We start from the raw sequence: 25,574 nt of genomic DNA on the forward strand, positions 1-25,574 counted from the left end.
TGGATGTAACTTAGGAACTTACTTACTTATGGAGGTAACTTAGTGAACATCTTGCAGATGGTAAAATGTGTGGATTTGGCTTTTTGCTTGGGTGATGTCTAATAAGTTGTTTAGTTTATTTCTGATACAGTTACTGTTTCCAAGAAGTATGCTAATATTTCCAGAAATAAAACTGTGGAAGTGACTACAGTTAGATGAACATCTAAATCAGTTTAAGGAGGAGATACTGATGGTGTTCCGAACAGATCAGAAATAACATATGTGCCTATCAGTGTTTCCAAAAAACATGTATTTGAGAGAGCCTCACAAAAGGTCATTGAACATTTATTTCCCAACTGTATTGATGTAAGATTGATTTTTATTTAAGTACACTGTTCCATGCAGGGGAAAAGAAATCATTTTTCTTGTTTAAGAGAAGGCAAAAATGCCTTTCTAATATATGAGTCACAGATAACCTGTTGTCTATCATAGCTCCTGTATAGGATTTTTTTTTTCAGAGACACGTTTGACATGTTTAGTTCATGTAATACATCAGAAGCATGAGAAATGCAATGTTTAAGAAATAATTTTATACATAAAATATTTTATTTTGTTGTAAGTCTGCTTAAAACAGGTGACACTGGTGTCAATAAGAAGGATTTAGATATATAAACATTATTTAGTCACTAAAGCGTGATTTAAGCTAGATACTTCCATTATTTTGGATCCACATTTTAATGCAGTCTGTTATTTAACCTTTTTTTTCCCCTTTATTCATAGTTACAGTGTGCATTTTTCTCCTATTAACAATCAAGTAAGGTCATTCTAGCAATTAGAAGCATAGTGTTTGGATGAAATTTAGTATAAGTTTATTTATACTTTAATGAATTAGAAGGAACTTGCATGTTGTGGCCAAAATGTGTATTACTGACCGTGGATGTTTGGACCATGCTGATTTAATTGTTCTATATATGTTTGATTCTTGAATGGTGAAACCCTGAACTTTTATTGTCTTTTTCCCTAGGATTTTAAAACAGGATTCGGTATCACTTTAATCCCTATGAATGTGGCAAATGTAAAACAAGTGGATCGGACTGCAAAGCAATCTTTTGAAATAATTACTCCTTATAAAAGCTTTAGGTGAGGACTTTAATATTTACGTTACAAGATATGCAAATAACTAATGAGCTAAAAAAAATATGTGCTTCATGCTACAGTGACATATCTAGCTTGGATAAAAAGGTAATGCTTTTAATAAGAATTCTCAGCATTTAAAAGGAAAAAAAAAAAAGAAGAAAAAAAAGGATTTTTTTTTTTCACCTTTGTTTAGCTGTGTGCTTCATCTATTATCTCCCTGACTAGACATCCTATGCCCACAGATTTGTATTTTTATGTAGCCTTCTTTGTTCATTCTGTGCAAGGGCAGAAGGGAAGAAAAAAAAAGTCACTTTAACAACTTAACTCCATCTTAAATAATAATATAATGATATAATAACCTGCAGTAGTGCATCCATTTAACATTAGGCATTTTATTAGAAAAGAACCACTTATGTCCCTTGCCTTGTAGACATTCTCCATTGAAATCAATAGAAAGTTTCATTTGGCTCATGCTATGACTTGTAATGATTTTCAAGACAATAAAAGTATATGCTAATAAAAGCCTTTTGTTTAAGTGTTGTAGTTTTTGTTAAGTGAAATCTGAGTAATACAGGAGAAGGAGGAGTTGCTTTGTTCTCCTGGGCTTGCCAGTTGTTAGCAAAGAATTTCCTTTCATTCTCAGTCAACTAGAGGAGCAGGTAAAGTAGCCTTGATCAGTGATTTGAAGCTGTGGCTAGCTGGTAGGTAGCTAGTCCTTTGACTTTCTCTAAGCCATTACCATGTTGGTGTTTTCTTATTAATTATATTTTTTTAAAATATCAGTTTAAATGAGAAGCAGGTTTTTGCTGTTGTAGTTTGCAAGTTCATTTTTACTTCTCAGTAACTCTCTGTGTTTCTGTAGCTCATTCTATGTTTTTGTTAAAGTTCAGGTTTTAAATTTAGCAGGAACGTACCTTGAATGCGACAAAAGGTATTTAGCTAGCAGTGGTTTTGTTGAAATCTAAGCACAAAAACAGAGGGAGTTTTCATTTACTAAAACCACAAAATAATACATACCATCTTTGTATTTATATCTGTGTAGAGGAGGATTTTTTGACTGATTTTGGGTGTAAACGTAATAAATAGGAGAGATTACAGGGTATGTCTAATTGGGCTTTAAAATGAAGATCAATAACAAAGAAAAGTCAATTGTTTCAGCTTTACAGCAGAGTCGGAAAGAGAGAAACAAGACTGGATTGAAGCACTGCAGCAATCAATAGCAGAAACTCTCTCTGATTATGAAGTAGCTGAGAAGATTTGGTTCAATGAGTCGAACAGGAGCTGTGCCGATTGTAAAGCTCCCGATCCTGACTGGGCATCCATCAATCTCTGTGTTGTCATTTGTAAGAAGTGTGCAGGTAGAGTAATTAATGACAGCCTGTGTGGCTTCTACAAAATGTCATATTTGCATATCTGTATATGTCCTTGAAATGGCTTTTTTTTTTTTTCATTTTTCTTAGTCCCATCCTTGTGAAAGTTTTGACAAAAAATGACCTTTTTTAAAAATTATACCTTATATCCTTATTTTAAAGTATTTCCATGCATAATTGACGGGTCTGTAAGGTGATTGGTTTAACTCAGATGAATAACCCTTTGCAATTAGTGGAAATCAAGACACACTAACACTTCGTGGGAGATGGCTGGCTTTTGCAAGGCTGGATGCCAAAGGATAACAATTTTCAGTGTATAAATTTGGGGTACTAATTCTGTTAGATCAGCACATATTTTACTGCCAACAGGGAGAGCTTTTCCAGATACTACTAAAAATTCAGTTTTATCATGTTTTGTATTTAAATATGTGTTTAAGCAGTAGATTCAGGAAAAGTTTGTAACTCTAGGGTTTTGTTCTAAACAAACCCTCCCAAACGTATTCTACATTAGACACCTTACTTTGTTTATTCATTACTGTGAAATACAATCCACTTTTTTAATTTTGGAGTTTTTTGGTGCTTTCATTTTTCGTTTAATTGTCAAACCCAACCTTTTTTTTTAAGAACAGCAGTTAGAACAAATCTGTCAAAGCCCAGTTTAATTCCTTTAGTTAAGTAAAAATACTCTTGAATTTTCAGGACAGCACAGATCTTTAGGACCAAGAGATTCAAAGGTCCGGAGTCTAAAAATGGATGCCAGCATTTGGAGCAATGAACTTATTGAGGTACGTTGTAGTATTCTATTAATGACTCTTTGTTACATCCTGAAAACTACTGTATGAATAAGAGTTATTTATTGTTTATCTCACAAGAAAACTGAACATATATCTTCTAAATAACATGCTGCTGTTAAAGTAAACTTGATGTTTCCAGGAATCATGTACCTTTGTGCCATTCAAAATACTCGTTAGTTTTGTTAACTACCTGTACAAATTCTCTTAGTATTTCTCCAAGCATCTAGATTTTGGGGGGAAACAGAAATAAAATTCTTTTGGAGTGCAATCATGAAGGGCAATATTGGGAAGGAGGAAAGAAAGGAAACTTCTCACCAGCAGTTTAGTTGCTTGGGGTATGAAAAAGTGGTTCTGACAGGGAGGATTGAATCATCAGTGCTTTCCTTAAAATATATGCTAGTCTTCTCTGAACTTTTACTGGTATTTTCTAATACAGATTGAAGTATTTTAACTGATTAGTCTTGTGAAGCTTAGTTGCTATTGGTGGTCAATGATTGTGACAGACCGTTATTCATTTCTAGATGACCATAGGCAGTGACTGAGACGGGCTTCTTCCATCTTCTGCAGGCAATTTTCTTTAATAACTTTTTTTTTTTGACTTTGAGCAGCTGAAAACTATTTAGAGGTTAGCTTCATATCCTTCATATTTTTTTTTCTTTCACCTCATCCAGCTTTTTATCGTCATTGGAAATAAGAGGGCAAACAGTTTTTGGGCAGGAAATCTTCCTCCAGATGAAGAACTACATATGGATGCCCCTGCAGAAAAAAGGATAGCATTCATTACACAAAAATACAAAGAGGGAAAATTCAGGAAAGCACCTTTTTCCTACAAAACCAAGGAACAGTTGAATAAGGTAATACTAGAATAAGTAAGCCTGTACCATACCTTTGTACTTTATCAGTGTGCAATTTGGTCATGTTAGACTGGTGAGAAATAAATTCAGAATCCTGAGTGACATTTTCACAGAGGAGAATAAGGGTTGTTTTGGAGCCTTTACAGGAGTCATTTCATGATTTCTTAGTTCCCAGTTTTTCCAGTTACCTTGCTTGCCGAAGGCTGTGATACCTATATGGTGCCAGTAATATGTCTTCTGGAACCATCAATGAATGTGGATCTTTATTTTTCCTCAAATGCACACTCTGGGTATGCAAATTCCATCTTCTTTGGATTCCTTCTTTATGTGTTTTTGATATCTTATATGTCTGACATCTGACATTCCAGTACATTAGATGATTCAGTGTTATCAATGGTGAAAGTAGCTTGTGCATGCTTCTATAGAAGCTTGTAGATAATTGGAAATGAAACAAGCTAAAATTAAAGATGAAAAATGTGTGTTCAGTGTTTCCTTTTACGCAAATGACACAAATTCTTTACAGTTATAAAGTGGAAAATGCTAATTATAATTATAAATTTCTGTGTAATTTTTTATGTCCATTTGACTGACTTCAAATATCTGTTGATTTCAGAGTCATGGTTGTTTATGGTTTATGAATATAGAAGAGTTTAAATGCATATATATATTACAAAGCTAATGCATTCAGTTACATGAGTCATTGTCTCAAAGGGTATGCAAATATTGTGGGGAGGCTGTAGCATTTATAAGATATTGTGGTTTGAACTAGAGAGGTCTCATTTGTTCAGTGGCTATTGTGTCAAAATTGAAGTGTTATTTTTCTGTACATTTTCTAAGTTGTGTGTTAGTTATACACGTAAGAAGTTAAAACAAGTTGTCATTAAAACACCTCTAGCCAAAGTGTTGAACCATCTCACTATATAACTTCCATTTAGTTTTCTGCATTTCCTTGGAATTGGGAAACATTTTTAGGCTTCATGGGGAAATTCTGTCTTTCCAAAATAAAACATTTGGGTTGTTTTCTATTTATTGGTAGCAGTTGTGCAAGAGACTTTATTTAAGAATTATAACTGTGGACTAGAAAAAATAGTTCTGTGTTTTACAGGCTTGGTTTTTCTGAAGTCTTTGGTGGTGGTGTTTTTTTGGGGGGGGGCAGGGGATGTCTGTCAATTAATCATTTAACTACTGCTGAAAAATATCAGATGTAGTGGTCAAATCTCTGTCAAACCATTAAATTACTGTGTAATGAGGTGGCCATTGTTAAGTAATTCTAGAACTTTTACTGGACTGTCTGCCCTGTCATGTTGTGCTACTGGATGCTTATATGTTTATTAGAGCAGCTGAGTTTCATAGTAGTACTCCTCTTGTTTTTAGTGACTTTTGCCTTAATTATTTCAGAACAAATTAATTAAAAAAAAAAAGGTTATATTTGTCTTCATGTGTGCAAAAATGAAAGGAGACTGATGTTTTAGAATGTGGTGAGATCTTTAAATCTCAGGTAAGGTGACCAAGTATGACGATACCCTAAAGAACAGTTGCCTTATTGACTGGCTGTAGTTTTGAAAAACTACCTGTGAATTTCAGTTGATTTCCTAGTGACAGAGTTCAAGGATCAAGTCTTGTCTCTTTGGTTGAACTTTGCAGGTCTGAAATAATAAGTTTTGTTTTTGTTTTTTTTTTTTTATAAGTTCGGTGTGTGAAGCAAAATGAGAGGGAATTTATTGTGTAAATAAATGACAAGTTTCCACTCCAGTTGTATTAATTCATGTTATCCTTCCCCAGTGAAACTTGTGCCAGCAACAACTTGCAGGGTTGGGGTTGCTTATGTTTTTGGGTTTTCTTTTTCTGTTGTTGCTCCTTTTTTCCTAGATTCAGACCATACTGCATGACTCTGGCTATTTCTGTATGTGTATGACCTTTGAAAATGCAGAGTAACTATACTGGAGGTGAAATGATTTGCACCTATGCTACATGTACTTGTTGCCAATAGCTTTCTAATTTAACCAGATTTATTTTCCCCCTCCATGATAAGGCCCTGTGTGCTGCCGTAGTTAAACAAGATGTGCTAGAAACTCTGATGCTGCTGTTTAGTGGGGCTGATGCTATATGTGCAACTGGAGACCCTGTTTACAGTACTCCATACTTATTAGCCAAGAAGGCTGGACAAAGACTGCAAATGGAATTCCTGTACCATAATAAGTTCTCAGGTAGGATATATTTTCTTTGTTTTGATTTTCTAATTTTATATTGAGCAAAAGGGAAGTAAAGAAGGAATTCAGAAGAGAAAATGGCATTGAGTTGAACAAGAGTGGTATAGCGGAAGGGTAGTTGTGGTGGCATTAACTGTATTTCAGTAGACAGTGTATGTAATTGTGTACAAGTTATTTTTTTTTTCTTTTTGCTCAGATGTCAAGTTTAGGACTTAAATAATAAAGTAGTCAGTGATAACTCATACCCTTATTTATAACACAGAAGAAAAATGTTATTGGTTCTGCCAATATTGTCAGGCTTTTAACAGAAAAAATTAGTATATGCAGTTAACATGTATCTGAAGTTTTTGTCTAGGGCTTTGTTTTTTCTTAAAAATAAAGTGATAACCTACCCCTATTGAACACAGACTTACCTGTTTTTTCATACACTCTACTCCCAGTATAAAACTCGCCTCTTGAACCTGTAATATGGTCTATCCCAGATCACAACTTCAGTTAAAGCTCAGAGCACGTGATAAACTTTGGCCTTAAAAGTCAACAGTTCTGGTTGAAGTGTGTGACTCTTTATGAGGCTCTTGAAAACAGACAGCTATTCTTAAAAACAAATACATAAATAAATTGTAGAGTATGGATGCGCCTGAACTTACCTTTCAAAAGGGCTGTACAGGATCTGAAGCAGTCTAGGAATGAAAGTCGATATGCAGATTTACATTGGAAAAGATTAGCTATGCTGTACTGCAGCCAGCATTGTGGACACACTCCTGGACCAATTTCCCTTTGTTTCATACCACTCTGCAAAGCAATACTGTTTAGGCTTACCAGTACAAGTTTTAGTGGGAAACACAGGAATGATTTAGGGCTTTCCAGAGCAAACATGGTGCCTTAGTTCTGCCTGAGCATTCCTCTGTCACAAGGCACTGGATTGCAGGGTGCTGAGCTCAGTCACTTTGCAAATGTGCAGCTCTGGGTTTTTGCTAGCGGTGCTCTCAAGTGGTCCTAAGGCTATAGAGAGAAGTTTGCTCATCTTGGCTCTGTCTTTTCTAGTTGTAGCCTTCCAGCCAAGGCAGCATCACCATATGCTGGTGCTAGTGTTTTTGTTTCTCTGAAGAGAAAGGCTGATAGTGATTCTCTGAGTTGTCCGTCTGCTGCCAGAGTTGGTGGTAAACTTCTCCATAAGCCCTCAAGAAAAACAATTCCCTTCTGTTGAAGTATGTTACGTAAGAGTTGAAAAGAAAAGCTCAGTACACCAAAAGACCATATGTTAGATTACATTGGCAAACAGTAGTGGACAATGACAATGTTGTAACAAATGTGAACTGATTTTTTTTTTTTTTTTATCAGTATGTAAGAATTTTTCTCTAATTATCAAAATAAATGAATAAGGTATATCTGTGTTGTGGTAAAAATATTACAGAGCAACTGCATACCTGTAGATGCACAGTTCGAAAGACCTGTGGAGAAATGGTTGTAACTGATATAACTGAATTTCTGTATGTTACTTACTCCTTTGTCTTTCAATAGATTTCCCAAACTATGATACTTGTTTTGAAAGTGGCTTCTCTGAAGATTCTTCACATTCCACCTTTCTTTGTGAATTCTTATACAAAGTTTCTTCTAATACTGCTAAGCTTCTTACAGAGAAGAAATTAAAAGAAGGTATCTCACTTTTACTTTGTGCATTTGAATATTACATGAATATGTATGGTTTGGTTGAATTTGGTTCTTTTTAACTTTTTGCATTACTTTTTAAAAGATAAAACGTCTTTGATATAACATATCCTCTTTTGATTTCATAGACCTCTTTCAGATAACAAAAATAGTAATTGTCTTGATCTTTTTGTTCAGTGGTTGACAGAGGAGAAAAATGAACTACTGAAAAATTATTCCTTTAACAACACTTACTGATAAATAAAAAAGAATTCTTTAATTATATTTAGATGGATGCTACTAACTGACAAAAAGTAGTTTCCATCTAAAATTGTAAGATTTCAGAAATAATTTAGAAGTATTAGTCACATTTTAGTAAGAGTACAAATGGCTAACACCTAGGATATTTCTCAAGCTCACAAATTTTAAAAGTATTCCAAGTGGAAATGAGCACTTCTAACAACTTTACAACAAATTGGGTTTTGTGGGATGAAAATGTGTGTATATCGCAGTAGATATATATGGTCTTCAGTATATATTGGTCTTCTGTACTTTTTGAGAGAGATGCTATCAGATAATTTTCCTAGCTTTTTTTTTTTTTTTCCTTTTTCTCCCCAGTTGTGTTCTTATATTTTTCTTCAATCTAAACAAATGAATGATGTGGATCTTTAAAATCTGGGCTGATTTATGGTTGTTTCTCCTAAAACCTTGACACGGTATCCTGTGTCAGTATATTCATATTTTTGTATGATTATGTGCATTTTCTCATGGTGTATGCCTTTAAGATCTTTAGTGGAGATTAAAGCAAGTTAACTCTTATTTAATTATGCTTTTTGAAGTATCTTTATGTTAGTGTGGGTCCAAAGTCTTCAAAGCATTGGGTGATCAACAGAGCTGATGACTGATTATGCAGTTGTTAACAAAGACAAGTGATGTGGCAGAGGACTGCTGCTGGACAGGACTGCCTTGACAAGTGTTCTGAAGCCTCAGCACTACTTGCTCTAAATGCAGACCTTGTCTTCTGTACTGTGGGTATTTCCATATACCTATGTCCATAAAAAAAAGTTTAAAAAAAAAAACCAAAACACCAAGAGAAGCAGAGAGCAAACACAAGGCAATATGACTCGTCTCTTCTAGCACAACGGTAGTTTGTAAATACCTGTATAGATTGAAGATTTAGCTAAAAATTTTCACAGAATCTGTAATATTTTGGGGGGAGGTGCAGTGAGAGTGACCCTCATAGAAGGATGCCTGAAAAATACTTACGAAGAAAAGCCTCAGACAAGAAACAACAGAGTTTTGACTGTCTTCCATCACAAGTTGTTAGTGGGCAGAAATGAAGCTGTTTTGAAAGCTTTTAGTCTATTGCTTAGTATTCCACTTACTACTTGGAGGAACACACAATAAATGGAAAGAAACCAGATTTCTCTCAACTCAGGTTTTGGCATCTGAAATTCTGATAGTGTCTTGCAGATGGTAGATATTCCGCTGTTTATTTTTTGGGGTTGTTTTAGGGGCAGGTGTGGGGAGGCTTTTTTTTTTTGTTTTGGTTGTTGTTTTTGTTATTGCATTACTGTTGAGTTACACATGTATTGGTCAGACCTGATGGTTCTGGGATGGATGCTCTATAGTTATATGGCAAGATAGGTTTCCCTGACCATTTGCAGTACAATAAAACAAATGACAAATTGAACAAGGGAGGAAGATGTAAAAATAACATCCTTTCAACAACAACAAAAATCCCTGCAATTTGGAATTAGAAACTGCTCTTGCCTGAGGGCTCTAGTAGGTCTCAGCCATGTGTAAGAAGTATTATGACAGAACTGGGGTTTTTTGCTATTTAAAACATAGAACATGTAATCTGTTTTCTGTATTTGTTTTTTTCCCCCCTACATCAAGAACTGGTTTTGCCTTTATAAAATCACATTAACAGAAAGTAATATGGGATATATGCGTATTGCGGATTGTTGGGAATAAGTGGTAATACTTTTTTTCCTTCTTACTGTTTTCAGAAAATAATTCGATGGTTAGAGTGCTAATATGTGACAGATACAGTTTCAGTTCCCTCCTCTGCCTGTAAAGATTCAAATAAGAAGGCCACATTACACCAAAAAGTGGCGTAGCTGTTTGCTTCTAGAGAAAAGAAATGAGCTCTGACTTTGCTGTGAACTGAGTTCTCACTGGACCAAAGAGGGAGCACCATTCTCTGGCTGGGGATTACAGCACTTATCTAAATTTTGGGCCTTGTCCCAAAGTATGTTAAGTGGTGGTTTGGTTGGTTTTTGTTTTTTTGAATACTGGTTGTGGAAAAGGCCAGAATCCTGTAAAGCTGTCTAAACATTAGAGTTAAGTTCTTCCTCAGTGTTATGAATCTCTGAGGCAGTTGTCAGCCTTGCCTTTACTGCCAAGGACTGAAAATTTAACTGCTGTGTTTATTGTCACAGAAAACTGTTATCCCTTTGTGGGCTGAGCCCTGATGGTAAAAGGACACTCAAGAATACAGTCCAGTTTTTCATTATGTGGGCTTCAGCTAGTGCAGGAGGGAGTAAGCCAGCATTGTGTGTACTTCTCATTATAACAGCATCAGTGATTTCAGCAGTGGTGTGTAACTTCTGAAGAAGGTTGTTATTAATTAACAGCTGTTGATCAGCAGGAAGAGTCCTCAAACTGTGGTGCTATTCTGATGCAGTGGATCAAAAAGTAAAGGTTAGAGGTTTAGTGGCTCAGGTTTGATTTTTGGCTTCTGTTTTTAGTGTAAAACATTTTATGGAGCCCTCTTAAAAGCCTTGGCACTCTTTAATGAATATTGGAACAGTGAGCTATTTTGTAGAATAGTCTTTAGGGGATGGGAGGGGGGAAGCTGGAGGACAAAAAAACCCTAAACAATTAAAACCTCCGAGTTTGGTGCTCAACTGCGTAAATCTATACATTTTCGAGTCCTTTATCTTATGTTTATTTTAATATTTAAAATACATATTTAGACAATATAGATAGAACTAGATAGCAAGTAGTATGATACAAATAAATACTAATAAAATAATACCAAGATATTTATAAAACATGCATAAATCAGATCAACTAACAGAAAAGTTAATTGCATGAAACATCAGATTATATACTAAATATTGGCTAAGTACCACTGCAGTTTGGTTTTTTTGGGTGTTTTTTATTGTGGTTTTGTTTAGGTTTTTTGTTTGTTTGATTGGTTTGGTTTTTGTTTGTTTTTTTGGTTGGTTGTTTTGGTGAATGTGTGTTTGGCGTGTGTTTTTTCCAGAGCTTTTTTACAAAATTCTCGTAAATACCTTACCAGAATATTTGCAGCTGTATGGGAATTTAAAGACTGTAGAAATAAACAGAGTATTTTAAGATCTGCATTTCTGCAGCGGTGGGCTCAAGATAGGTGCACCTCAAATTATATTATAAGAACTAGATGCAAGGTAGAATTGATGGATTAGTATTTTTAGTAGCAAATAGTCATTAATATACTACGTCCTGTGCTGTATTCATATTTTAGGTGCATAAGAGGAAATAGACATTTGGTCTTAAAAGTGTTATTTAGCATATTTAATTAAGTTCTCCAGATTTTTTTCTTTCACCTTGTATTCTTTTTTTAATAAATTATATGGCAATTACTAAATAATCCAATATATCCGGTGCCAAGGTACTTGAAGATAGAATTCTTAACTAGGTAAGTTAACCATTGCCAGAAACTGCAAATTATTACATGTTGAAAGCACCCTACAAATGTTAGAATTCTGTAAACTACAGTGTTGCTAAATGAATTCACCCTTGCCAGGTCTGTATGTGAATTGCAACAAGAGAGATCTCCAATTCATTCTAATGTGAACATGCCATCCTGAAATGGCTGTAGCTCCCGCCTGTCTGCAATACATCCATTTATCTCCCCCAGTATACAGGAATAAATTCTGTACAGTTTCATTACTATCTGACACTTGAGTCTGCAGTAGGAGAGAATTGAGCTCAACCACTGATCTATCTAGAAAGTAGGCAGACAGTTTGTCATCCTCTACTATTTTGGTAGCATATTAAAAAAAAAAAAAAAAAATCGAGTTATATAACACATCTTCTGATAGGGTTTTCCTTGTGTTTTCTAGTAGTGCGCAATGGATACAAGTTCTGGCATGCATGACATTGTTTTTTCTGGACTATTTGAAAGGCTTAAATTGTTTTCCTTGATCTTGTGACAGTGAGTGGTCACCCAAGCATTACCAAACAGTGGAGGACAGATTGACTTCGTTTTGGCCTTTAGTTTCAGTAACATGAAAGAAAGAGTAGCCCTTTTTTTGCTGATGAACACTATGATTCACTTGCTCATTTTGCTATTGCCTCTTGTCAGAATATATTGTTCTAGGTAGCTGTCAATGTTTTTAACTTAGTAGCATGTTTTTTTTGCTTCCTTAACTCTCTTCTGCTAAACATGTAACATGGTATTGTGTACTAGCTCTTCCCCCATCAAGGTCTACAGCAAGTGAAGGGTCTATACAATGATAAAGTTAACTTATAAAGTGATTCAGTAAACTCGTAAAAATGTGTGTTATATTGAAATATTATTTTATTGAATTACCATGTGCTAGAGTTTCTGTAGGTTAGGTAGCATCAATACAGACATGGATTTCCTTGCCTACTGAAGTCAATGAGACTGAGATTTCATCATAAATCTATTAATTACAACAGAGCTATGCATTCTGTGAGGCAGATTCTATAGGAAGAGGTAATTTTTATGATTAAGTCAACTGACTTTTCTATTATTTCTTTAATCACAGATTGCAACAAAAGATGGTGCACTCTGGAAAGTGGCTTTCTGAGCTACTATGAAAATGATAAAACTACCACTCCTAATGGTATGATTGACATCAGTGAAGTTATCTGTCTTGTAGTACACAAGTCTGACTTCTTTTTAAATAGAGGGTAGGTTCTGAAATTAATATTTCAATAAACAAACTCGGGTATTTCAAAGATTTGATTATGGGTTTTGAGAGCTGTTCATTTGTTCCTGAATTTTGAACATGCGATTTAGAAAAAAGCTGAATTATTTTATGTTGACTTCAAGAAATAAAGTGCTAAGTGGTATTTGCGGATTTTCTTTTTCCTTTTTTTTTTTATCTGACATAATGAAAATGTTAGGGTAATTTTAAAGGGCAGCATAAATTAGATACATCTGTTTCTTATTAAAACTGTAATGCATATCCTCAGTGCTTAAAAGGTTACATGATGATAAATTGTACAATTAATGCTCATTTTTCTTTCTGGGATTGACCTCTGCCTGAAGCCAAAACTCTTGCTTTGTTTCTTCCTGATAATAATGCAGCAGATTAGAGATCTCCACTGTGCTTTTGGTTTTGGTCATAGATCTATCGGCCTTTGAAACCCATTCCTTGTTTTGCAGCTGAGGACAACACTGTAACTGTTGAACATTATATTAGTTTGAAGATAAAATTTTTGTGGTCTTCTTTTTCTTTTACAACTTAATTCATATCCCATTTGTACATTTAAAAACACCTTGTGGAAATTCATCTAAATCCGAGTTGCATCACAGTGATACTTGATTTTTTTGAGGGCAACATTTTTGTTTAAACTATACTTTGGATCTGTCTAACAAACTCCATAACACTCCTTTTTAAATTTATTTATTTATGTGTGTGTATGTAAAATAAGAACTTTCTGCAGTATAGTACTGTAATGCTTGTAGGTACAAAGCAAAAGTGTCTGCAAAGAAAACAGGGTCTAATCAGTGAGCTTCTGGGAAAGGTAATGGGAACAAAGGACTTCAGCTACTACAGAGACAAAGTGCATTCAGAGTGGAGAAATCCTGAAACATGGTGATGCCTCAACATGCTGTAAAGTACAGTGAAGATGACCTTCACTGTTCTGCAGTAGCATAGCTTTGTGGTATCCAGAAAAAAGAAACTAGCGCTTTCTTCTGCTGTCATTGAATCTAACCTGTTGCTTCCTACATCTCCAAGTGGTTCCACTTCAGGATAATACCTAAATACTTTCGCTTTATGGAATGACTAACCTTCTGTGCTTTACCTGCAATTGGGTAGTTTTATGAGAAACTTCCCTAAATTTGATATTTTGTGTAGTGAAACAGTCCTTAAAATTTCTATTCTACTAGTCAGAATTAAGTACTTATATATGATTTTCAAAGTGGTTATTGAAAAATGAGAGAACTGACTCATGTTCAGTTCTCAACATTTAGACAAATCTTAGTCTCCAGCACTGAAAGGTAAAAGCATACTCCATCTGTTTGGTTTCCAGGGAGAGGTTACATACGAAGTCACACTATAAATCATTGAGCCATAATTTATATGCTAAAGGATCACCCTAAGTCAAGCAAGATATTTTCCAAATTCCTCCCCAGTTTCAACTGGTTTATTTTTTCTCATTTTACTATCCTGATTATTTGTCAGTTAAAAATGGAAAAACAAGATTCATCTGTTCAAGTATGATACCCTTTTTAAAAAGAAAAAAACAAGACCTCCCAAAAAAAAACCAAAACAAAAACAAAAAAACTAACTGTTAACTTCTTGAGCTACAGCAGCTTCAAAGGATAGTGATAAATATGACAGAACTAAGCTGCACTTGGTGGTGGTAGGTGATGCAAGGAGTGGCAGTGACCATGTATTTCAGCGTAGGAGATTCAGGCTGGATGACAGGAAAATGCTCTTCATTAGCAGGATGGTGGTGAACAGGAACAGGTTGCTGAGAGAAACAGTATTCTGCATCCTCAAAGGTTTTCAAGGCTTTTCATTGTGGTTCTGATCTATGGTTAGTGATAGTCCTGCTTTGAGCAGGAGATTAGGCCAAGTGACATCTAAAAGTCCCTTTGAACCAATATTTCTGTGGTAACTCAGTTACAACTTCCCATTCAGTGAATTAGTCTGCTTATACTAAACCCAAACAAAATGTTTTGAATGCATCACAAAAATATACATGCTGAAATCACATGAACTTGCAAAAGCAAAAGTTTCTCTGTGAATTTTAATGACTATATATAAACATTAGTATTAATTTCAGAATTACTGAAAAAAACTGTTGTGCCAGTAGCCTCTAAACATGTATTGTTGACCTAAAAACACTTTGCTCATGTTGTGTTATAAAATGCTCAGTTAATAGCTGGGTTGTACTTCTAAGATTGGAGAAGAAAAGTAGATAAATTTCACTCCATAGGTATGAAATAATGAAAAATAGAGAGAGATGTGTGACTCGTGTGTGTCTACTGTTATGAAGACTAAATAGAGCTGCCTTTTTCCTCTTGCTTGCTTTAGGGACATCTTTACCTTTGAAATCTACTTAATGTCGGAACGCGTTTTTTTGTTTGGAGCTGAAACTGCATATTCACAGAGAAAATGGACTTATGCAATAACTAAGGTAACGCTGATAATTATCTTTTCCAGTTAGGCCAGGAGCCTTTGCACAAAGAATAAAGTGTCATTTTTAGCTTAAAATCCTCTGAGAAATCATTTGTGATGAATACAGATCTATCTTGTGTGTAAAGGTTTTTTTGTGCGGCAGGAAGAAATAACTTTTGTGATTTAATATTTGAAACGAGATAATAAAATAAAATGGAAAAGGAATTGGAGCAACATTTTAATGCCAACCTTAAGAATATATTAAAGATTCTCCTAGTATAAAGACATAAACTATATGAATTTATTTCAGCTATGTATTTTGTGGTTTCAGTTCTATTCTTTTATTTGCAGAAACAGAATTTATATAGCAGTACCATATTTTATACAGTGCCAAATACTAATAGTCACATTGCTAATTAAATCAATTGTGTTTTAAAGAGTAAAAATATCTGAATTGTAGAGTATGAATGGAAAAAATGTTATACTTGATTTTATAACATAAATTTAGTCTATATATGGGTTTATAAATGATAAATCTGAAAGTCGTCTTTTTATTTTTACTATGACTTTCATCCTTGAATCTTATAGATTTGCAGTATCTTGATTTGTTTTCTTTTAGGGGAAGAGGGCTTTTTTTCCTTCATCTGACTCACCCCATTTTATCTGGTAGCATTTTGTTCCCCCAGTGGCTGAATGCTTATTAGAGAGAAACTGTGACCTGATTGGCCAGCTGTACTACAAAGATTGCCATAACCTGGATCAGTGGAGAAAAGGCTGGTTTGCTATAGAGAAGTCGAGCCTTTATTTTTGTCTTGAAGTGGAGAATGCTGAAGAAGATTCCATATATCTAAGGAGGTTGCAAGAACTAAGTAAGAATTTTACTTAACATCTAGATTTCAGGAAATACTCTATGGAACTTATTCACTGTTAAGGACATTTCTATTACATTTCAAAGTCATAAACATTAGGAAACTCAGTATCTAATCCTTTGCATGAGCCAGATTCTTTTCCAAGTCTGATCTAAATATGAAGGTGTTAAAGTTCTGTCTTGGATTTTTTTCCCTACTTAGTGGCACATAGGAGAGAGATTTTTCACAGCTTTATAATGAATGAAGACAATTTTTGTTCCGGTTACAACAGTATCTTTCTTACAAGAGAACAGAACTGAATAATAATAAGTGACCTTTGGGGATTATTGTCTCATACTTTTGGCAGGGCAGAAGTACTCACTGCGGAACATGTTCTGGAGTTGATTGACAAGCCTAGTTTTAAAATACTCAGATGTACTGGAAAAATTATAATTCTCTTGGAAAACTCTTTCATAGACTAATAGACTTTTCTTTTTTTCTGATACTAAAAATATTCTTTGCTCAATATCATGATGTAGAAAGATGAGAATATTTATACAAATGGTCTTCTATGACTAATTTTATATCATTGTCTGTAATTATGCTCTGAATCCTCTTTAAGCTTATCTGTCCAACTTGTTTTTTATATTGAACAAGGCAATATGTTGTGTAGGAAAGCAAAAATAATTTGAGATTTTATATTAAAGTAACATAAAGAAGATAATTTAGCTCTCTATTGATGATCCTCTTTGTCAATGCTGCCCGATTGTGGACTGTTTTGCAGGAACTTGCCTAAATGCCATTGAGGTTTCTACTATTTATTTACTGCCACATTGCATTTGCTATAATGCAATAACACCATCAAGATGTTTTTTAATCAGGAGTATTTATATGCCTCCAGCTATCTCTTAACTTGTGAATACTTTTTGATTTTGATTCAAAATTAAAACATTAGGCAGCAGGAGAACTGTTTTGCATGTTAGTTTTGATAATGCAAGTGCAATTGCTTCTACCCTAATGATACAAACATTCAAAATCTCTCTGTATCTCAAGTACAGAAATGAAACCCACATTTAGCTTTCAGTTGAAGATTGTGTTGGTTCTCTTTTTTTTTTTTTTTTTAATGGGTTTTGTTTTTTCAATATTAGATAACAGAGTTGTGTTTCTTGGAAAATTCTGTCCTTTCTCTGATTTCTGGTTTCCCCAAATTAGATCTGCTCCACTATTCAGACTGAATTGTATAACTGAAACTTGCCAAATAATGAATCATCAGTGGAAGTATAGTCACTTATCTTTTTTTGGTGTTTGACTCAGGAAATGTAAATGAGGTCAGGAGTATGTGTGATACAAAAACATCAAAAAAAAGTGCATCAGGATATATTTATTAAGCTTCACTGATTTTTCAGGACTTTACTGTCTCTGGGAACTAGTTGAGATAAGATGTGGGTTATATGTAAGACCTAAACTTTGAAAGAATTAACTTTTCAGAATTTTGAGTTAGTAAACAGGTTACATTTATTTTACCATTTTTTAGTATAGTGCACAGTATAGTTTTATATGCACTGTTACTGGAAACTGTCCAGATGTATTTTCTGTATTACGTATAATGTAGGTGTTTTGCCAGCTGCTTTTTTAGCATGAATAGCATAAGACAACATAAAGAATGGTGGCAGTGATCTTCACAGTATAACTCAGGTCATGTTATCGTAAATATCTGCAGCCATTAGGGTGCAAGTAAATTAATGGATTAAAAAAATCCAGCCTGCTTTTGAATCTAAAACTTATATTTAAAAATTTAATTTTGATATCATAAAATACTGTAGCATGTCTTTATGTTAAAAAGTACCTCTTTAACCTTTCTTTATAACTTTCTGTATTATTTTTTCTTGTAAATGTGAGTATATTGTGGTATTTTTATGGAGTTTTGTTTCTATTATCAGCAGCATTCTTTATTTGGAATGTTTAAGCATTCCATGTTCCTTTTGTCACCAAAGGTAATTTTGAAAAAACATATCAATATGTGCATGTGTGTGTTTATGTGTACATGTCTGTGTAGAACATGAATTTGTATGTGGTTTCTTTTTTTCAGCAATCAGTAGTGTGATGCAAAATGGAGAGAAAATAGATGTCCTGCTGCTTGTTGAAAAAGGAAGGTAAAGTTCCCATCTCAATAAAGCTTTGATCTACTTTTATATTGATGTCTTAGGATTCTTGCTGATCAGTCATGGAGCTTTTTCACTTGTGGTTGCTGAAGAGTAAATTTGCAGACTTTTTGAAGGAGGGAAAGTCTTTGTGTATTAATTACGTTCTATGTCTGTGTCAGGAAATGCTAACAAGTACTGCTTAATTAAAAGCAGTTTTCCCACTGAGAAAATTATTCCCAGTCAGATTAGTCTGCCAATAACGGCTTCTTCAAAAGGACCTAACTTCTTTTACCCTGTAAAGAAAGAGTACCTCTTTGGAGTATTTACCACTTCTCAAATTTTTTGTCACTCTTATGTCCCAGAATTCTCTGTCTCATTCTGTACAGGTTGGAATTGAGAGGGTATGTATGAGTCCCTTGGTTAGTCTTATTGTAATGTCTGATCTCACTTAACAACATACTAGCTAGAAACAAAACAAAACAAAACAAAACATACTTGTGAAGCAAACATGATTTTTGTGTTTCCAAGTAGGTAATATTTTGCTAAGATGATGCTGTCAAATATAGTGATATGGGAGGCTGAAACTTGAAGTGAGGTAGGGTATTTCTGCCTCATATATGGATACAAATTCAATTATGAAAGTTGAATTATTGAAAATAGTTCTTGTTTTGTAATAGGTTGGTGTTTTGGGTTTTGTTTTTTTTTTGTGTGTGTGTGTGTGTGTTTTTTTTTTGTTTGTTGTTTTTTTTTTTTTTTAATTTAAATGATTTTTGGGCAAATGTCTGTGTAAGAAGTGGTGCAGTGTTTACACAGTCTTCTGAACAGCCAATAACAGGTTAATAAAGGAAGATTGTTTTACTCTTTGTTGGATAAACAACAACAACCAAAACCAAACCAAAACCCAGAGATACCTTTGACATCTATTCAGAGTTGGAGAAGCTTTTTGGAGACACTCATTTTAACTTTTGTGTTCTGAATTGTAACTCTTCGTAAGATACTATATAAGTTCTAGAATTCAGTAAGGTGATGCAGATCAGAAACAAACACTTTTTCCTGTTGTTCCCCTCTTTGTGGTTTGTTTGATTGTTTGGTGGTTTGTGTGTGTTTTTGTGTGGTTGGTTTTTGTTTTTTCATTTTCGTTTGTTTGTTTGCTTTTGTTTTGTGTGTTTTTGTTTTTGTTTTGTTTTGTTTTAATTTCAAAGAAACACTTTGAAAGGTTCAACATTAAGATGCATAGACCAAGCAGGCAAACAGAGGTATCCTATTCAAGCTGCAGTCCAAGGGATTAATACAAACTGTGCATTTGGTTTCATAGATATCAGTGCTGAGCAAAATCTCTAGCTCCAAGTTAGCTTTTATTATTTCTTTAACTATAATATTTCTGTCAAGTGAGGGTAGGTTTTTCCTGAACTGCGTTATTAGTTTAATGGAAATTTGGAACTAATTGAAAATAATTTCAACAGTGGCTCTGGCTGATTTATGGTGGCCATGAGTATGTTTAATTTTTCTTCACTGCAGACTTCCATGAAGATTTTAAATGCATAGTGTTCACTTTATCTTAACCGTTCAAACACTGTATGGGTATATAAGCCTTGGCATAATGATTCTTGCATAGGATATTACTCCAAAAGTTTTCAGGTGTTCAGCACAGTTGCATGATATTGCATCTTGCAGTGATAAGAAATTTAATGTGGGTGCGTGGGGAAAATGATTACATATTAAATCACCTTCATCTTTAGACTCAATTATTGTAAATGGAAACAAAATCAGCAAACCTCCTCCTGCCTCTGCAAACCTTAGATAAAAGAATTAATAACGTTGAGACATCATCAGCATCAACTAAATGATGTATCATAGTTTCTAGGTTTTCCTATTTTATCTTTTATAACAGTGCTTGTCTAATGCCACTTTTGGCATAGAGTAATCACTTGGAAGAGACTGTGTATACTGATCTATTGACGTATTTCACGGTAATTTGTTAGTCACTTAGATGCAGGATAAATGAGAAAATCCTCCAAAATGTTATTGCAATAATAAAACAAAACAAGTAAGATTTTTCTAGAGTTATGAAAAATTTTGGGGGAAGGAAAAAAAAAAAAAAAGGAAAAAACCCAACAAAACAAAAACCAAAAAACCAACAAACACCAAAAAACCCCACAAACAAACACCACAACAAAACAAAGCAAAACAAACAAAAAAACCCAAACAAAAATATGTTAAACAACCACACCCATTTTTGCATAAAGAAATAAGTGTGGTCAATGTCTTGCAATATCTTGCTAAATTTTATTACAAAATGCAATAAAAATACCTGGAGTATTTTTCTACTGAAGCTCATACTGTTCTTCTGCTCATTTTATTACTACCTTCAAATAACTTCCCATTACTTTACAAATATGCCTTTTTTTCAAGTCTCAGTCATTGGGTTGATTAATTAGGGAAAACCGTACATTGCATATGTCATATACCTTTTTCTTTTACACTTTTTCCATTGGCTACTGTAGGCAAAAAATGACTTAAGTTGTTGCAAACAGACTTCTCACTGAAGCATGATTTCATACACAAGTAAACAGTTTCAGAATTATATAAGCTTCCAGGTCTTACTGCTGAAATAATTGCAATCAATCTATGAATTCTACTGTTCATTTATTCTCTGACTGACACTTTCAGTGAAAGAAGACTAGCAGATCAAAAATAAGACGTGGTAATCACACTCTACATTGCAGAGCAATAGCATATCATGAGAGGCTGAAACAGGTTAAAACATTTTCAACAGGACTGTTTCTTTTTTGAAAATTGTGGTTGTTTTTGAAGCTCAGTTTACTTCCTAAATTTTCACAATAAACCTAGACTTTTTGTAATTCTAGCTTATATTTTTCTTATCTCAAAGATGTTTCAAGTTTGGGTATATTTGCTCAAGCAAATTAGAGAGGAATATGCTCCCTTTTGTGTAGCACTTATTGAAATTTTATTGCGCTCTGATCTCTCTTGTCCAAACTATTTGAACTGCCTCCAACCCAGCTGGAAATCCTGACTTCTCACAATACTGTCATTTGCCTCCTCTTATGTTCTGCTTTCATAGTTAAAATGCTTTTTGACTTGCTAGAAGTGCAAACCATTTCTAGATTTCTGAGTCTGACACTTCCACCCCTGTCACCTAGAGATGTCCTCTCGTTTATTTCATATTCAGTTTGAGGGTTTTTTTCCCCTTTATCTCTCCTATCTATTTGTAAAATTTGTGGTGTCTGGTGACATTTGATCTCTTGTTGCCATCCAAACAGAAGTTACATACTGAAGAAACTATTCCTGTGTAGTTCAACCGAGGTCAAGAGAGAGATATGTACACTGAAGAGAGGAAAGGTGTTTGCAAACAACTTTATACAGTAATTTTGAAATATATCCTCTGTATATAAAATTTAGTGCAAAATCTCTAATGCCATTCTTGAAGGTAAAACAGTTGTGCAGACAGTTCAGTTTCAAATGTTTCTTATTTATTTCCTGTAATCATTTAGGCTTTCTCTTAGGTGTCAGTGAATGTTTTCAGACCATAGTGTAATCTAGATGGTGCTGCTTTTTTTTTTTTTTTTCCTCTTACACTTCTTCTATAGTTAGCTTTTTCTTATTATAGATAGTACACCTTCCCTACATACTGGCACATTTATTTTTCTTTTTTTTTATGCTGATGGCTCATCAATTACAATGCTTTCTTCTTAACCCTTCGATAGCAGTAAGATTTCTTGTAAAATGCAGTTATGAACACAAAATTCTAGAATCCAGAAATAATCATATAATCATAGAATGGTTTAGGTTGGAAGAGACTTAAAGATCATCTAGTTCCATCCCCCCTGCTATGGTCAGGGACACCTTCCACTAGACCAGAATCACAGAATGTTATGGATTGGAAGGGACCTCGAAAGATCATCTAGTCCAATCCCCCTGCTGGAACAGGAACACCTAGATGAGGTTACACAGGAAGGCGTCCAGGCGGGTTTTGAATGCTTCCAGAGTAGGAGACTCCACAACCCCCTTGGGCAGCCTGTTCCAGTGCTCTGTCACCCTTACCGAGAAGAAGTTTCTTCTCAAATTTAAGTGGAACCTTTTGTGTTCCAGTTTGTACCCATTACCCCTTGTCCTATCATTGGTTGTCACCGAGAAGAGCCTGGCTCCATCCTTGTGACACTCACCCTTTATATATCTGTAAACATTAATGAGGTCACCCCTCAGTCTCCTCCAAGCTAAAGAGACCCAACTCCCTCAGCCTTTCCTCATAAAGGAGATGCTCCACGCCCTTAATCATCTTGGTTGCCCTATGCTGGACTCTCTCCAGCAGTTCCCTGTTCTTCTGGAACTGAGGGGCCCAGAACTGGACACAATATTCCGGGTGTGGTCTCACCAGGACAGAGTAGAGGGGCAGGAGAACCTCTCTCGAGCTACTAACCACCCCCCTTCTAATACACCCTAGGATGCCATTGGCCTTCCTGGCCACAAGGGCACCAGGCTGCTCAAAGCCCCATCCAGCCTGGCCTTGACCACTTCCAGGGATGGGACATCCACAGCTTCTCTGGGCAGCCTGTTCCAGTGCCTCACCACCCTCACAGTGAAGAATTTCCTCCTTATAGATAATCTAAATCTTCCCTGTTCTGTTCAAAGCCATGATTCCTTGTGCTGTCACTGCATGCCCTTGTAAAAAGTCCCTCTTCAGCTTGTACAGCAATATGTGCTTGCACCCTAGAAAGCCAACTGTATCCCAAGCTACATCAAAACAAGTGTAACCAGCGTGTCAAGGGAGGTGATTCTCCCCCTTTACTCTGCTCTCATGAGACCCCCACCTGAAGTGCTACATTCAGCTCTGGGATCCCCAACATAAGGAAGACATGAACCTGTTGAAGTGACTCCAGAGGAGGACCACAAAGATAATCAGAGGGCTGTAGCACCTCTGCTATGAAGACAGGCTGAGAGAATTGAAGTTTTTCAGCCTGGAGAAGAGAAGGCTCCGGTGAGACCTTATAGCAGCTTCCCAGTACCTAAAGGGGACCTACAGGAAAGCTGGAGAGGGACCCAAGGATGCATCTCATCAGATCCCATAGACTTGTGCACCTTTGGGTTCCTTAGATGGTCTCAAACCTGGTCCTCTCCTACAATGAGCAGTTCTTCATTCTGCCAGGCCCTGCCTTTGGCTTCTGCAACTTGGGCGTTGTGGCTAGAGCACTTGCTGGTGAAGACCGAGGCAAAAAAGTCATTGAGTAACTCAGCCTTTTCCATATTCTGGGTAACTGGGTCTGCTGTTTCCTTCTGGAGACAGCCCACATTTTCCATTGTCTTCTATTTATCACCAATGTACTTAAGAAACTTTTTTATTTTGCCCTTGATGTCCCTGGCCAGATTTAATTATATTAGGGCTTCGGCTTTCCTAACCTGATCCCTGGCTGCTCGGAGAATTTCTCTGTATTACTCCCAGGCTACTCATTCTTGCTTCCACCATCTGTAGGCTTCCTTTTTGTGTTTGAATTTGTCCAGGAGCTCCTTGTTGATCAGTGCAGGTGTTTTTGCCCGAGTTTCTCTTTGTTGGGATGAGTTGTTCCTGAGCTTGAAGGAGGTAATCTTTGAATATTAATGAGCTTTCTTGAGCCCCTCTTTCCACCAGAGCTTTATCCCACAGTACTCTATTAAGGAGATCCCTAAAGAGGCTGAAGTCTGCTCTCCTGAAGTCCAAGGTAGTGAGCTTGCTGTGCACTCTCTTTGCTGACTTAAGGAACTTAACTCCACCATTTCATGGTCACTGCAGTGAAGGCTGCTCTTGAACTTCACATTCCCTACCAGCTCGTCCTTTTTGGTGAGAGCAAGGTCCAGCATAGTACCTCTCCTCTTTGACTTCTCCATCACTTGGAGAAGAAAGTTATTAACACATTCCAGGAACCTTCTGGATTGCTTATGCCCTACTATTTTGTCCCTCCAACAGGTATCAGGGTGGTTGAAGTCCCCCGTGAGGACCAGGGCTTGTGAACGTGAGGCTGCTGTTATCTGTCTATAGAGGGCCTCATCTGCTTCGTCTTCCTGGACAGGTGGCCTGTAGCAGACCCCCACTGTAATTTCACCTGTCACTACCCTCCCTTTAATCCTGACCTGTAAGGTCTTGGTTGGCTCTTCACCCCTCCCCAGGCAGAGGTCCATGCACTCCAGCCAGTCAGCCACATAGAGGCTGAAATCCCCTCCTTGACTCCGCTGCCTGTCCTTCCTAAAGAGCCTGTATCCTTCCATTCCAACACTCCAGTCATGGGAGCTATCCCACTATGTCTCTGTGATGCCAATAAGGTCATAGCCCTTATCTGAACATAGGACTCAGATTAGTGAATGAACTTGTGCTTCCAGTATGATGTGCTGGACGTAAGACCCCTAATATCCTTTGGAGAAATATTGCTGACCTTTATTATAAATCTGGAATTTCCATGCTTTAGTTGCAGTTTAATTATTCTGATATAATTACATAGCAACGCATACCTTCTTAGTATTTTTGTTTTCAGACATCACCTGAAAATTGTTGGAGGACACTGAGTTGTACTGATGTCTGTTTCTTACTCTTTCTCCCCACAACCCTTACCCAGAATCCCTTAGTATCACTGCTTTCCCAATGCAGAATTGTGCAAGCATACAGACATAACTAAAGCTGGGGGACTTTGCAAGGTGGGTCAAAGATAAGCCCTTGCACTGTTGTGGATGAAGTGTGGTCACATATGTTGTTTGTCTGACTACTGGTGCAGAAGGATGGTAGTCCACAATAAAGTTGGAAAGGCAACAATAGTTTCCTTGATGTTGAGGCTAGGTGATCTTGGACTGCTGCCGTCATTTGTGCCAATTCAATTGCCTCAATTTGCTAAGGCAGAAACCTACATTGATGAGGTCTCTTATTTACTCCAGTACTTAAATTATTAATTTCTTGCTTATGGACTGCATGTGCTTCACACTTTACAGTGTAAAAACTGCTATTATTCACCATGTAGTCACTAATGCCAACAATTTGTTATGAATTGTATGCTCTTTATCAATTTTTTTTAACTGGAAGAAGTAGCACATATATAAACGTAATATAGAAGGTGCTGAATTTCTATTGTGTAATAGGAATGCATTTCAGTTCAGAGCCCCTGCAACATAGTTGTTAGTCTGCCTGATGGATCTTTGTAAACATTGCCGTAAAACTGTTTTAAATGTATCACAGTATCA

At 35.7% G+C, this 25,574-nt stretch overlaps 1 protein-coding gene across 6 annotated transcripts in view; it reads left to right on the top strand.

Annotated features, from left to right (window-relative positions):
• Positions 1-25,574, top strand: part of ARAP2 (ArfGAP with RhoGAP domain, ankyrin repeat and PH domain 2) — a 144,487-nt gene that overhangs the window by 59,644 nt on the left and 59,269 nt on the right. For all 6 annotated transcript variants that reach the window (XR_014183881.1, XM_082050754.1, XM_082050753.1 and 3 more), the window contains 10 exons: positions 1,004-1,119; positions 2,275-2,474; positions 3,186-3,271; positions 3,952-4,134; positions 6,167-6,341; positions 7,866-8,000; positions 12,776-12,920; positions 15,281-15,383; positions 16,035-16,233; positions 18,302-18,365. Coding sequence is in view for 5 of the 6 variants with exons in the window: in XM_082050754.1 (XP_081906880.1) it covers positions 1,004-1,119; positions 2,275-2,474; positions 3,186-3,271; positions 3,952-4,134; positions 6,167-6,341; positions 7,866-8,000; positions 12,776-12,920; positions 15,281-15,383; positions 16,035-16,233; positions 18,302-18,365 (1,406 nt within the window). In the remaining variant the exon portion in view is untranslated. The remainder of the gene's footprint in view (positions 1-1,003; positions 1,120-2,274; positions 2,475-3,185; positions 3,272-3,951; positions 4,135-6,166; positions 6,342-7,865; positions 8,001-12,775; positions 12,921-15,280; positions 15,384-16,034; positions 16,234-18,301; positions 18,366-25,574) is intronic.

The sequence above is a fragment of the Streptopelia decaocto genome (genome assembly GCF_964273445.1).
Source record: "Streptopelia decaocto genome assembly, chromosome: 4".
Classification (NCBI taxonomy): domain Eukaryota; kingdom Metazoa; phylum Chordata; class Aves; order Columbiformes; family Columbidae; genus Streptopelia; species Streptopelia decaocto.